Source organism: Pelophylax lessonae (genome assembly GCF_965119305.1).
Source record: "Pelophylax lessonae genome assembly, chromosome: 7".
NCBI classification, from domain to species: domain Eukaryota; kingdom Metazoa; phylum Chordata; class Amphibia; order Anura; family Ranidae; genus Pelophylax; species Pelophylax lessonae.
Genome location: NC_138774.1, coordinates 271,494,906 through 271,510,694, shown reverse-complemented (window position 1 = coordinate 271,510,694; position 15,789 = coordinate 271,494,906). Strand labels below are relative to the sequence as shown.

At 46.0% G+C, this 15,789-nt stretch overlaps 1 protein-coding gene across 2 annotated transcripts in view; it reads left to right on the top strand.

The window, feature by feature from the left end:
* Window positions 1-15,789, top strand: part of ST6GALNAC6 (ST6 N-acetylgalactosaminide alpha-2,6-sialyltransferase 6) — an 83,318-nt gene that overhangs the window by 53,674 nt on the left and 13,855 nt on the right. The window contains exons 2-4 of one of the 2 annotated variants that reach the window (XM_082263938.1): window positions 255-319; window positions 2,898-3,074; window positions 10,416-10,825. In XM_082263938.1, coding sequence (XP_082120064.1) covers window positions 305-319; window positions 2,898-3,074; window positions 10,416-10,825 — 602 coding nt within the window. In that variant the 5' untranslated portion in view covers window positions 255-304. The remainder of the gene's footprint in view (window positions 1-254; window positions 320-2,897; window positions 3,075-10,415; window positions 10,826-15,789) is intronic. The other variant, XM_082263939.1, reaches the window with a different exon arrangement.

Sequence of the window (15,789 nt, the reverse complement as noted above, 5' to 3'; positions counted from 1 at the left end):
GATCGCATTGGTATGAAATGGGTACTATGCGACTTTGGTCTGAATGCGATGAGAATTCAGCCATAAAATCTGTATGGCTGAATTTGCAACACACAGACATCGCGTGTGATTTGCAGGGCAGTGCCCTCCGAATTACATGCAATGTTTGTGTGAACGGGCACTTAAACATCGGAGCACTACTATGTCATTAAAGAATGGAGAGAACATGAACTATGCTTGTAATTATTTATACTGAACGTTTTTCTTCCCTGTAGGTGCCAGGATGTAAGAAAATGACAGCGCCGTAATCGGACTCACCTGGGAGATGACTAACAAAAATGTAAGAATCTCTATGCACTGACTTCTTTACTCTTACACAGCAAGATGCTAATATCCCAACCACAATACACTCTACTATTAGATCCCTATAAAGCTGAGTTCTACTTCCATACATAAAGGAGTCTATTCTATCCCATGAATGCATAATGTCACCTTTCATGTACACGCTGTATAACATGATCTGCAATGATTGTTACCGCAAATACAGCAATAAAGGAATCAACTTAGCTTGTCTGTATAAAACAATATAAAGCACATAAAAAACATGATCATTGTTAGCAAACTGCATGGCAGCAAAACTGATTCCGGGAAACCATAAAATGCTGCTGGTTTAGTTTAAGAGAAAGGAGAAGCTCCTTTACTTACCTGATCCTTCACCCCTCCAGCAGATGGCGCTCCTCGGCCTCCTTATCTCCAGTGCAGGGCTAAGGCGAGAAGATGCTGCAGGGACTGGTCTTGCCGTGGAGCATTGGCTAAGTAAATCTACTTTTCTGTGCCCCCCCGGACCTAAATGAGCAAATATTGTTCGCAGTGCGGGTGCAACCCAACTGCAAGGAATATTCTTATGGTTTTCCGGAGTTGAGATTTAATAGCTCGCCTTGGGCCACTTAAATCTGAATTCCAGGTATGGCATTTTATTACATTGTAGCATTGGTCCAGCTTGGGATCCCTCTTGCTGAAAAATCACTGTAGTAGAGGAGGAGAAAGCCCACATCCCCAGGATGAATGAAGCAGGGGGATCCTTGCACTGGAGGTTCTCATGTACAGCTTTCCCTCCAGCAAGGAAAGCAAAGTAGTGGCATCATCAAATCTTGTGAGGCTAGGAGTCACCCACAGAAATTTAGAAGGAGCAGTAAAGCACCATTTGAAGCACTACAAAGCAGAGGATGCATATTTATTAGAAAATATGGATATACTTCATGTATATTTTTAAAAATTAAGATGAATACACAAAATAGTTTTTTAAAACATTAACACACATTGATAACATTATGGCCATCAAGCTGATTTGCTTTACATACACTATGTTACCAAAAGTATTGAGACGCCTGCCTTTACACGCACATGAACTTTAATGGCATCCCAGTCTAAAGCCCCGTACACACGAGAAGAAATTTGGCCGGGAATTTTCGTCCGACTACTGATCTGCCGATTTTCGGCTTGTTAGTATGATGCTTCCGACAACCGACTCCGACTTTTCGGCCGAAAAAATCCTGGTGTGCAGGCTATATAATTTTTGTCGACCATCAAAACACGTCCGATTTTCGTCTTATTAGTACAGATTTCGATGGGGAAAAATCTTATGAGCAAAAATAGGCATGCTCAGAGATGAAAGAACACAAAGAAAGCAATCCAACACATGAAATCACTTCTGAAGTAGAATTCTGTCGTACGGGAAAATTTGTGTGCAGTCTAGAGCACGTTCCAACCAACAGACACCACTCTGGACAGTCTAGAGCACGTTCCAACCAACAGACACCACTCTGGACAGTCTAGAGCACGTTCCAACCAACAGACACCACTCTGGACAGTCTAGAGCACATTCCAACCAACAGACACCACTCTGGACAGTCTAGAGCACATTCCAACCAACAGACACCACTCTGGACAAAAGACGGACGGCCGGTCGGCAGAAATTCGTTGCATGTGTACGAGGCTTTAGTCTGTAGGGTTTAATACTGAGTTGGCCCAACCTTTGCAGCTATAACAGCTTCAACTCTTCTTGGAAGGCTGTCCACAAGGTTTAGGAGTGTGTCTATGGGAATGTTTGAGCATCCTTCCAGAAGTACATTTGTGAGGTCAGGCACTGATTTGGACGAGAAGGCCTGGCTCGCAGTCTCTGCTCTAATTCATTCCAAAGGTGTTCTAATCGGGTTGAGGTCAGGCAAGTCAGGTTCCTCCACCCCAAACTCGCTCATCTATGTCTTTGTGGTCCTTGCTTTGTGCACTGGTCCAAATTATTTGTCGGAGGGGGGATTATGGTGTGGGGTCTTTTTTCAGGGGTTGTACTTAGCCCCTTAGTTCCAGTGAAGGGAACTCTTAAGGCATCAGCATACCAAGACATTTTGGACAATTTCATGCTCCCAACTTTGTGGAAACAGTTTTGGGTTGGCCCTTACTGTACCAACATAAGTGCGCACCAGTGCACAAAGCAAGGTCCATAAAGACATGGATGAGTGAGTTTGGGGTGGAGGAACTTGACTGGCCTGACTTTAACCCGACAGAACACCTTTGGGATGAATTAGAGTGAAGACTAACCGCCAGGCCTTCTTTTCAACATCGGTGCCTGACCTCACAAATGCTCTTCTGGAAGAATGGTCAAATGTTCCCATAGACACACTCCTAAACCTTGTGGACAGCCTTCCCAGAAGAGTTGGAGCTGTTAAAGCTGCAAAGGGTGGGCCTTCAAGTGATATACAATTGATTCCATAACTGTCCCCTTTCAATGAATGACTATAAGAAGTGGTAGATATGCACCTCATTATTTTATAACACAGCAGCCATCTTTTTCACAAAGCCAAACTTAACTGTTTCTCTTCTCATTTTTTTTCTTCCATACATCTAATGAAATGGCTCAGGGTCGCAACGCTGCCCTCATATTCATATTTGCTTTAGTCACCTTCCTCATTATTTTGAGCTCCAACAACAGCGAGGAACCTTTCAACTACAAGGATCTTAAAATCACGCACACAAACCCACCAAATATTAGAATATGGGGGATTCAAGATGGCTACATCCCAGTGTCTGGAAACAAGGTGAGATGTCTTCTTATACAGTGGATACAGTATACAATCTTATTGCTGTTTCTTGTTTTAAGTAGCTAAATAATTAAATACTTAAGCAAATTTTTCAGTTAGAGATAAAACAGAAAATAAACCTGCAATGGTAATTTAAAGCCACCATGGATGTAAAACCAAACACCCCCTTCCTTATACATCCCACTCCCGCTGTGTTAACTTGAGCTTTTCCGTTTGCTTCACTAATCTACCGGTAAAACCTGGGGAGGAATGGGAACCCTTGCCCTGGCAGGTAAACACAACCAATTAGCCCTTTTAATGGTAGATACAGATTTCTGTGGGCCAAAGAAAATGTATTATGCAAAGAGTGCTGTGGTTGGTGGCCATGGTGAAAGGTTGGTGCTCCTGAAGAATAGTTTATTGTGACAAGAGCCGGTGACAAGCTTCGACTGGTCCATTCTTCACCCCACTGTTGTCAGTGACTGCAGCATCACTCCGGTCAGGAGGAGCAAGGACTTCGAAAGCTGCTAGGAGGAGGATTCTGCTCTTTTCTCCCTCCAATGGCAGCTTAACCTGAGCAGAAGAGTTTGGGAAGCTGCTGAGAACACACCTCCATCTCAGCGTGGCACCACTGGGAGTGAGGACAAACTGCTCTTCTTTCTGTTGCCCCTTTTTATCTGACATATTGCATGAACTGTGCTGGGAAGGAGAAGTTGCCTTTATTCCTGGTGGGTGTCATGCTGAGAAGGAGGTTTGAACTAAGAGTACAAACTCAACGCTAGACCTCCTCTTTCCTCCACAGAACCCCAAGAGCCCCTTAAGCCCCGGAAGATTTTACCCCCTTCCTGAGCAGGGCCTATTTTGCGATTCGGCACTGCGTGACTTTAACGGACAATTGCGCGGTCATGCGGCGCTGTACCCAAATGAAATTGACGTCCTTTTTTTCCCACAAATAGAGCTTTCTTTTGGTGGTATTTGATCACCTCTGCGATTTTTTGATCATGCGCTATACACAAAAAAAGAGCGATAATTTTGCAAAAATAGCAATATTTTTCACATTTTTTTAAATGAAATTCCCCCCAAAAAAAATTTAATTAAAAGTTTTTAACATTTTAGGCCAACTTGTTTTGTGCTACATATGTTTTGTAAAAAAAAAAAAAAAATCGCAAAAAGCGTATTTTGATTGGTTTGCGCAAAAGTTATTGCGTTTACTAACTAAGGGAAAGATTTTTGTCATTTTTATTGTTTTTTTTTTTAACGAGTAATGGCGGCGATCTGCGATTTTTTTTTTTGCGGGACTGCGACATTGCGGCGGACAGATCGGACCCTTGACTGACATTTTTGACACTTTTGGGGGTACCAGTGACATTACTACAGTAATCAGTGCTATACATATGCACTGTTACTGTAAAAATGACACTGGGAGGGAAGGGGTTAACTTTATTGGAGAGGGAGGGGTTAACTTTATTGGAGAGGGAGGGGTTGAGTGTGTCCCTAGGGGTGTGCTTCTTACTGTGATTGGATGTGGCTGTGTGTGTAACAGCAGAGATCAACGGTCCTACAAAGCAGGACCGTATGATCAGTGCTTTTACACAGGGGAGAATGACAGGCAGCTTTGTTTACATTAGCCTCCTGCCTTTCTCCCTCTCCACCCGACGATCGCGAGTGACCGGCGGACATCGGGTCCGCCGGTCACACTCGTGGGCTGCTTAGGGAACGAGCGGGGGCGGGAGCGTGCCTCCGGCGGCGCGCGCTTGCCCTCTATTGGTTTACAGGCCAGTGACGTACCAGTACGTCACTTTGCCTGTGAGGGGCTGACCGCCGCCGTATGTATTCGGGCGGCGGTCGGCAAGTGGTTAACCTCCTCCATTCCTTATAGCCCTATAGCCCCCTTCCTCCTTCAGAGCCCCTCCAGGTCCCTTTCCGTCTTCATCCTATTGACATATATGCCAAAGCAGTCCTTCTTACACTGACACCCCCAGGGCCATTTCTCCTCTCATCAACACCACCTACACAGGGACATTTTTTTTCCTTCCAGTGACATCACTCACACAAAATCATTTTTTTCCTTTCAGAGACACCACTGACACAAGATCATTTTTTTCTGTGACTGTTAATGCAGGGACATTTTTCCCTTCGCCCCATATTTGTGCACCAATCCTAAACTCTTCAGTTCTCTACACATGCTGCAAGCAATAAATACATTTGGACAGTTTTCAAACTTTGCCCTGGGCACTGGATGACCTTGTCTAAGCACTTATTTTATTTATTACAGGTATTATAGCGCCATCAATTTATGCAGTGCTTTACCTACATATTGTGCATTCACATCAGTCCCTGCTCTCAAGGAGCTTACAGTCTAAGGCAGGGCCGGACTGGCGTAGCGGGATACCGGGAAATTTCCCGGTGGGCCGCTTTAAGATGGGGCCGCTACCGCCGCTTTAAGATGGGGCCGTCCGGCCGCTTTAAGATGGGGCCGTCCGGCCGCTTGATACGGCCCCCGCTGCGCTCCGACTCCAGCAAAGGATTGCTTCTCCTACGCCAGCCGCTGTGAGCGGCATGACGTTACATCCGACGGGGGAGGCGGCTGCGGATCGTCTCCTTCATCTCTCTGCATGACGGTCCGCGCCGATCCCTCCCACACAGATGCCAGCACAGCAGCATCATCGCAGCAGCAGCAGGACAGGTCACAGTGTGAGCAGAGCAGAACATGAGCTGCCTGCCATGCCGCATGTAAAAGCCAGGTAAGACTCAATGCCCGGGGAAGGGGGGGAATCAGCATATTAGAGCCCCTAATACAATGCTGATCCGCCACCCCCCTTGGCCCCCTCATGGACTAAACTGATACATGCCATGCGTAAAAATAAATGGTATTTTATTTAAATATTAAAAAGTATACAAAGAGTACATAATACAGATTATGGCACTAAAAGAGAGACAATAAACATGTGTATAGTTTGTTAAAACATATTGTACATATTAGATAGTGATAATGGAATATACATATCGCCTGACATGTCGGACATAAAGAGGGTGGCGTCCTTCTTCATAGGCTGTATCCCAGTTCACATATATATATATATATATATCCGTGAGAGATTGGTGTGCTTAGCTTTTCTCCAATGCCAACACAAAATAAAGCTTATGATAGGGTACTGCTTATCATAAAAACGACAGGTGCCACTGGTGGAAGAATGCTGTAGGAAAGTGCATAGTGCAATTCTCAAGCCAACTGTTTAGTGCAAGTCACAGGGACCCAGGGCTGGTGTATCACCTGTGCCCAAATATCACTCAGTTCACACATAGGGAGCAAAAGCAGTCAAGGTGTTCAATGCAGGAACGAGCTGATGTCCGAAACATGTCAGGCGATATGTATATTCCATTACCACTATCTAATATGTACAATATGTTTTAACAAACTATATACATGTTTATTGTATCTCTTTTAGTGACATGATCTGTATTAAGTACTCTTTGAATACTTTTTAATGTTTTTGAATAAAATTCCATTTATTTTTATGCATGGCATTTGTCAGTTTAGTCCATGATGGGCATTCAGGCCATTGGCCTTTTTCTTTTTTACGTATTTAATTATGGACATGACAAATTCCAGTTGATCCCCCCCCCCTTTATCTGTACTCTAGCCTTTTTGTCTGTATTAGGGAGAGGGGGACGGGGGGGGGGGGGGATCAGCATTGTATTAGGGGGAGAGGGGGATCAGCATTGTATTAGGGGGAACTGCATTGTATTAGGGGGAGGGGGCCGGGGGAGTCAGCATTTTATCAGGGGGAGGGGGTCAGCATTGTATTAGGGGGAGGAGGCTGGGGAAGGGGGTCAGCATTGTATTAGGGGGAGGGATCTGGGGGGGTCAGCATTTTATTAGGGGGAGGTGGTCCGCATTGTATTAGGAGGGGGGATCAGCATTGTATTAGGGGGAGGAGGCCAGGGGGGGTCAGCAGTGTATTAGGGGGATGGGGGGTATCAGAATTGTATTAGGGGGAGGGAGGGATCAGCATTGTATTAGGGGAGGGGGGAACCTCATCCTCTTGTATTGCATTGGGGGGGGGGGAGAATCAGCATATTAAGGCCCCTAATACAATGCTGCCCCCCCTCCCCCTAATATAATGCTGATCCACCCCCCCCCCCTCCCCCTAATACAGGGTCTAATCTTGATGATTGCTCCATGTTTACAACTTTTTTTTTTTGCTCTTTATATATAAGACCCAGTTCACATAGGCGCGACCCGACTTGCCAGGGCGACCTGTGAAGTCGCGGTGCACAGCTCGCACCGCGACCTCGGAGAGACCTGCACGGACTTCATATCATTGAAGTCAATGCAGGTCGCTCCAGGTCACCCCAAAGAAGCTCAGGACCCTTTTTCTAATGTGTCGCTCCTATTAGAACGGGTCCTGTGCTACTCTATGGCAGACGACCCACGGCGACTTGTCAGGCGACCAGGTCGCCTGACAAGTCGCCCCAGTGTGAACGGGGTCTAAGTCCTTTGTGTGATTTTATATCTGTCTTATCTATAAATAATGCACTCATTAAATGTGCATTAAAATGCATGATTTTACCTTTTATGAACAAGAAATCAACGTTGTGCTGGTATGACGACGCAATGCTATGGGGCTGGTATGTAATTTTTTCCAGGGCTGGTTTTCATACCCAGTCCGGCCCTGGTCTAAGGTCCCTAACTCAACATTCATGCATACACACAAGGGCCAATTTAGGCAGTATCCAATTAACCCACCATCATGTCTTTGGAGAGTGGGAGGGAACCGGAGTACCCAGAGGAAAACCATGTAGGCACAGGGAGAACATGCAAACTCCAGGCAGGTGACATCTTATAGCACCATCTTCCCTTGGGGTTATCTCCATTCAGTCATATGAATAGGGTAAACTGAACGAACCTAGGTCTTTTTTTCAACCTTATAAATTATGCAACTATATAACATCTTAGAGCTGCAAAGTAAAGCTGTCCATACACTCTTACAATTTCGTCCAATTTAGAGGAATCAGTGGCCCTGTGTAACGCTCCTGCGTTTCTTATATGGTGTGGATTTTCAGCTGCAGAAATAGTTCCACGTCAGTAGTCATGTAAGAGATATGCTGAGATACCATTCCCAACCTCAATGACTCATCATGTGTGGAAGGTCTTATTTCAGCCAGTAAATACACACAATTAGCAAGCTGGTTCCTAGAATGACTTTATGTATGTGGTAACACAATGATGAAGGTTGAGGGATAGGTTGAGTGGAGGTGGTAGGTGATAGACACTTGAAGGTGAGACAGTAGCAGATGGATGCAGGAAGGTTTAGCAATGTTGTATGGTAGCAGATGATAGAATAGCAGGTGGACATACAAAAGAGATCAACCCAGTGCAGAAAAGTAGCAGTAGTCTCAAGAGCTAGCAATCTAGTTATGCAGATGTGATAAACAGTCTTTACTATGCAGAGCTAGATAGTGTAAGCTTAGTATAAGTTTATAGAGAATTCCCCTGCGGGGTACTTAGCACTATTAGCGATACAGCCGAAGGGTGGTTCAGGAGAGGCGGATGATCCAGTAGCGGGATACAGAGATCAGCGCGGCGAGGTTCCGTCAGCGAGGTAAGCTTGCAAGCATGGAAGCTTCAAGCAAGGTTAGCATCCAGGTAAGGGTGTTTGAACGAACACATGTGAGTGAGAACCGGCGCTTTAAATAGCCATCTAGTCCGGCGCTGGGTGATGACAGCTCCAGTCTTAAAGGTGTATGCGCACCTTTCCAAAAGTAAATGGTGGGGAGCATACACTTGTGGAAAGTGTAATTTAGGGTACCAAAGGTACCGGAACATTACACCCTGCTCCCTCGATAGAAGCTGTTTACTACATCGACTTTTGTCAAAGGAGCTAAACTGAAAATTGGCAGCCGTTCAACTGCACGTACCTTGAGGTATCTTTAAAGCCAGCACTTGTAGCTGTTAAAATACAATAGGCTGGCAGGGGGGATTTGTCCATCTATGCTGTTTGCGTGCGTGGAGGAACGAAAAAAAAAATCTATTAGTGTATGGCCAGTGTCAGCCAGTGCAGGAAGACTTCCTTCTGCCCTCTAGTGTATGGCCAGTGTCAGTCAGTGCAGGAAGACTTCCCTCTGCCCTCTAGTGTATGGCCAGTGTCAGTCAGTGCAGGAAGACTTCCCTCTGCCCTCTAGTGTATGGTCAGTGCAGGAAGACTTCCCTCTGCCCTCTAGTGTATGGCCAGTGTCAGCCAGTGCAGGAAGACTTCCCTCTGCCCTCTAGTGTATGGTCAGTGCAGGAAGACTTCCCTCTGCCCTCTAGTGTATGGCCAGTGTCAGCCAGTGCAGGAAGACTTCCCTCTGCCCTCTAGTGTATGGCCAGTGTCAGCCAGTGCAGGAAGACTTCCCTCTGCCCTCTAGTGTATGGCCAGTGTCAGCCAGTGCAGGAAGACTTCCCTCTGCCCTCTAGTGTATGGCCAGTGTCAGCCAGTGCAGGAAGACTTCCCTCTGCCCTCTAGTGTATGGCCAGTGTCAGCCAGTGCAGGAAGACTTCCCTCTGCCCTCTAGTGTATGGCCAGTGTCAGCCAGTGCAGGAAGACTTCCCTCTGCCCTCTAGTGTATGGCCAGTGTCAGCCAGTGCAGGAAGACTTCCCTCTGCCCTCTAGTGTATGGCCAGTGTCAGCCAGTGCAGGAAGACTTCCCTCTGCCCTCTAGTGTATGGCCAGTGTCAGTCAGTGCAGGAAGACTTCCCTCTGCCCTCTAGTGTATGGCCAGTGTCAGCCAGTGCAGGAAGACTTCCCTCTGCCCTCTAGTGCATGGCCAGTGTCAGTCAGTGCAGGAAGACTTCCCTCTACCCTCTAGTGTATGGCCAGTGTCAGTCAGTGCAGGAAGACTTCCCTCTGCTTGCAGGTAAAAGAAGCAGGTCACTGACTATGGGTGCCCCTCTGTTCGATATCCAAATGACAAAGTATCTCCACTCAGGGCCACCAGCCCAGCATATCCTATTACTGACCTGGGAGTGAGGGGAGAAAAAAAAAAGAGGCAAATGTCCTCCTGTTCCGCATCCCAGTCCACCCCTGGCTGTAGCCTTGATAAAAAACCCAGTACATCTCAGCATGGGGACTTCTTCCTTCCTCCCACAATGGAGTGCTGGTTGCATGAGTGTCTGTCTCCAGGTCAAAGTACCATCACATGGTGGGGCTGTCTAGTCGAATTCAAATACTAAACTTTTTAGAAAGCCGATTTTTGTACATGTCCTTTGGGGAGGTGCATACTGTATAGATCTACATATTTGCCTAGGGTAATTATTGATTAATATCTTAATGATTTATAGTCTAATCTAAATGTGGACCTCTAAACCCTCTTTAGACTCTACACTCCAAATGCAACAGTTGTATCCTCGTCACCAGCTCTAGCCATCTGCTGAACACCGGCTTGGGCCCCAAGATCGATCAGGCAGAATGCATCATCCGCATGAACGATGCTCCCACCACTGGCTATGAAAAGGACGTGGGTAACAAAACAACTTTCCGGGTAGTTGCCCACTCTAGCGTGTACCGGGTTCTGCGAAGGCCACAGGAATTCTTGAGCCGAGCTCCAAGACAAACGCTTATCTTCTGGGGGCCCCCGATCAAGATGGTGCAAAACAGCAAAGCTAACCTGTATCACATCATCGAGCGAGCCAGCTCTGCTTTCCCCAACGTGTCAGCCTTCGTTTTGTCTCCTCAAAATATGATGAGGTTTGATGAGCTGTTTCGGGCAGAGACTGGACGAGACCGGTTAGAATAAAGTTATTCATAATTAATACTTACTCCGTTTTATATGGGTCTTTCTGGAAACAGATAGATAATGTCCAGCCGTATTCAGGCTGCTCGACACTTTTGTGAACGACCGTCCTTGCTAAATAACAAGTCTATATGGGGGCACTTTTTTTTTTGTTTTTAAGCATGGATATTTTTACATAGTTACAGTATCGCACAAAAGTGAGTACACTCCTCACATTTTTTGTAAATAGTTTATTACATCTTTTCATGTGACAACACTGTAAAGTAGTGAGTGTACAGCTTGTATAACAGTGTAAATTTGCTGTCCCCTCAAAATAACTCAACACACAGCCATTAATGACTAAACCGCTGGCAACAAAAGTGAGTACACCCCTAAGTGAAAATGTCCAATTTGGGCCCAATTAGCCATTTTCCCTCCCCGGTGTCATGTGACTCGTTAGTGTTACAAGGTCTCAGGTATGAATGGGGAGCAGGTGTGTTAGATTTGGTGTTATCGCTCTCACTCTCTCATACTGGTCACTGGAAGTTCAATATGGCACCGCATGGCAAAGAACTCTCTGAGGATCTGAAAAAAAAAATTGTTGCATAAAGATGGCCTAGGCTTTAAGAAGATTGCCAAGACCCTGAAACTCAGCAGCAGCACAACGGCCAAGATTATACAGCAGTTTACCAAACAGGTTCCATTCAGAACAGGCCATGGTTGACTAAAGATGTTGAGTGCACGTGCTCAGCATCATACCCAGAGGTTGTCTTTGGGAAATAGATGTATGAATTCTGCCAGCATTGCTGCAGAGAATAAAGGGGTGGGGGGGTAAGCCTGTCAGTGCTCAGACCATACGTCGCACACTGTATCAAATTGGTCTGCATGGCTGTCATCCTCTTCTAAAGATGATGCACAAGAAAGCCTGCAAACAGTTTGCTGAAGACAAGCAGGACATGGATTACTGGAACTATACCCTGTGGTCTGAAGAGACCAAAAAACCCTAATTTGGTTCAGAAGATGTCAAGCGTGTGTGGTGGCAACCAGTTGAGGAGTACAAATATAAGTGTGTCTTGCCTACAGTCAAGCATGGTGATGGCAGTGTCATGGTCTGGGCCTGCATGAGTGCTACCGGCACTGGGGAGCTACAGTTCATTGAGGGAACCATGAAGGCCATGAAAGTACTGTGACACATTGAAGCAGAGCATGATCTCCTCCCTTCAGAGACTGGGCCGCAGGGCAGTATTCCAACATGATAACGACCCAAAACACACCTCCAAGACAACCACTTTCTTGCTAAATAACGTGAGGGTAAAGGTGATGGACCAAGCATGTCTCCAAACCTAAACCCTATTGAGCATCTGTGGGGCATCCTCAAACGGAAGGGGGGGGGGGGAGCGCAAGGTCTCTAACATCCAACAGCTCCATGATGTTATCATGGAGGAGTGGAAGGGCACTCCAGTGGCAACCTGTGAAGCTCTGTTGAACTCCATGCCCAAGAGGGTTAAGGCAATGCTGGAAAATAATGGTGGCCACACAAAATATTGACACTTTGGGCCCAATTCGAACATTTTCATTTAGGGGTGTACTCACTTTTGTTGCCAGCAGTTTAGACATTAATGGCTGTGTGTTGAGTTATTTTGAGGGGACAGCAAATTTACACTGTTTTACAAGCTGTACACTCACTACTTTACATTGTAGCAAAGGGTCATTTCTTCACATGAAAAGATATAATAAAATAATTACAAAACTGTGAGGGGTGTACTCACTTTTGTGAGATACTGTATACTCCAGTGATCTCCACTAGCACCCGAGTCCCATGCTGAATGGCTGCCCTGCTGCATTCTGAACACAGGAGGTCGCCTGCTTGGCACGGGCACCATTCAGAGATTTCATAGATTTATTTGCTAATTCTAAATTAATGCAAAGCGTCCTCTGACTGGATGAGGTGGGGCAGTGATATCTCCACCTCATCCAATCAAATAATGTTTTGCTGTTCCTCAATAGAGTACAGCAAGTAAGAGTTGACACCCTAAGGAAGGATCACCAGGTTAAAGATAAAAAAGGCTGAAAAAAAAAAAACCTAACATAACACATTATATTTTGGTTTCTGGATTTAGATGTAAAATCTTTAATTAATTTTTAATATTCAAAGCAAACTCCCCCATCCATCCATCCATGTCTCCATGCTTTAGTTTGTTAAGAAATCACTTTGAAAAACACCTTCCTAGCATTTCTAGCCGTGGCCATCTTAAGTAAGGGCAGATGATTCATGTAGCCAGAAACCAGGAAGAAACAGAAGAAAAGTTTAAAACAAGTAAATATAATATACCTTTACCTATTTACTAAGGCCAACAGCATAAGGATTAAAATTGAGAGAGTTTAGTTCCTCTTTATCCTAACTCCTAACGTAACCGCTATGGGACTATACTTATCTGGTGGTTGAAGCATTGATGCTGAACGCTTCTGTTCTGACCCAGGCGATTCTGTGTATTCCAATTCAAAAAACAAAAATGTAATAAATTGAAGCTTAAAGCTGATATCTATGACAACGCTCACTCATTGTATACATGCACCGTACCTATAGAGGAGCTAGGGTTGTCATCCAAGGCTGTTATTCTGATTTGGACTGCAAAAACTTTCCCCTCTCCACATCTTCATTACATAGGAGGGAGTTGTTTTGTAGGTCATGGAAGGTGGTTAGAAAAGTTGATAACATTGTTTGAGATTTAAATTTAGTGCACTGTAAGTTATGAGGAAATAATGTTTCTGGTAGAATCAACAAATATTTTTCTTTGTAGAGAAAACGAAAAAAGGGCGCACCAACCTTGCGCATTACCAAAGTATAGGTCTTTGGTATAAAAAGAAAGGAAATCTACTCACAAACAAGTCAATTATAAAAGCATCTCAAAGTTCACAATGGACGCAAAGCGACCAGGTCACCGGGACCGTGTCCAGCAGGCCGGAGGACTTTCCAGATGGCTGACGCGTTTCAAAGGGAGATCCCCTCTATCTTAGGGCATCTCTTAGGAAGAGGGGATCTCTCCTCAAAACATGTCAGCCATCCGGAAGGTCCTCCGGCCTGCTGGACACGGTCCCGGTGACCTGGTCGCTTTGCATCCATTGTAAGCTTTGAAATGCTTTTATGATTGACTTGTTTGTGAGTAGATTTCCTTTCTTTTTATACCAATAACCTATACTTTGGTAACGCGCAAGGTTGGTGCGCCCTCTTTTCGCTTTCTCTACAGTGTTTCAGTTGTGTTTTCCCCCAACCCCTGGAAGGCAGCGAGGCCTGTGTGTTTACCTGGAGCCATAGAGATCCTAGGCCATATCTACCGCCATCACATTTTTGTATGTTATGAGTAACCATTTTTATTTACTTGTTTTAAAATGTACATAGCCTGAGAAAAGACAACGAATGCAGTCACCATACAGTGCATCCAGAGAGTATTCACAGCGCATTGAAGGTCCCAATGAGCACAGTGGCCTCCATCATCCGTAAACAGAAGTTTAGATTTTCCGGGACTCTTTCTAGAGCGGGCGGCACTGAGAAATCGGGGGAGAAGAGCCTTACTCAGGGAGGTGACCAAGAACCCGATGGTCACTCTGACAGAGCTCCAGGGTTTCTCTGTGGAGAGAGGAGAACCTTCCAGAACAACATCTCTGTAGCACTCCACCAATCAGGCCTGTATGGTAGAGTGGCCAGTAGGGCTGCACGATATTGGGGAAAAAAGTATATTGCGATATTTCGTTTTTAACGATATATATTGCGATGTTTCTCCCAGATAGTCTCCGGAGGAGGGATCAGTTAGCAGAGCTCAGCTTTCTGCCAGGGGATCCACCACACTCGTAGAAATTCTCCCGCCCGAGCCTTGTGTCTGAGCCAGAGTGTAGAGGAAGCGGGCTGTCGGTAGCAGCCTTTGTCCCGCGGTGCTCCTCCGCCATGCTCCGGACGTCTCTCCCCCCTCTCCTGCTGCAAACACTGTAGCCTCTCCGCTGCCATGCAATCCGCCCCGCACTCCAGCCCTGCCAGCTCTCCCTCTTAGTCAACAGCCGACCATTACTCCGCCCTGCTCTGCCCATTGTCTCTCCATTGAAAAACATTACAGCCTGATCCCGCCCCCGATGCAGCCAGGAGAGACAATGGGTGGAGCAGGGCGGAGTAATGGTCGGCTGGATACTAGAGGCAGAGCTGGGAGGGAAGTGTGGGAAGGATGCAATCACTGTGAGTCCTCCTCCTCCCCCCAAGTCCCGACTTCTCCCCGCCCTGCCTAATGCCTGAATATCGTGGCTTCGGCAATATGAATATCGCCCGTGCCTGCAGAACAATAGTCAATATCACATCGACTATCGTTCAGCCCTAGTGGCCAGACAGAAGACACTCCCCAGTAAAAGGCACATGACAGCCCACCTGCAGTTTGCCAAAAGGCACCTGAAGGACTCTCAGACCATGAGAAACAAAATTCTCTGGTCTGATGAAACAAAGATTGAACTCTTTGGCCTGAATAGCAAGCGTCATGTCTGGGGGAAACCAGGCACCGCTCATCACCTGGCCAATACTATCCCTACAGTGACGCATGGTGGTGGCAGCAAAATGCTGCGGGGATGTTTTTCAGCAACAGGAACTGGAAGACTAGTTAGGATCGAGGGAAAAATTAATGCAGCAATGTACAGATACATCCTTGATGAAAACCTGCTCCAGAGCACTCTGGACCTCAGACTGGGGTGAAGGTTCGTCTTCCAACAGGACAATGATCCTATGCACATAGTCAAGATAACAAAGGAGTGGCTATGGGACAACTCTATGAATGTCCTTGAGTATCCCAGCCAGATCCCAGACATGAACCCAATTGAACATCTCTGGAAAGATCTGAAAATGGCTGTGCTCTGACGCTCCCCATCCAACCTGATGGAGCTTGAGAGGTCCTGCAAAGAAGAATGGGAGAAACTTCCCAAAAATAGGTGTGCCAAGCTTGTA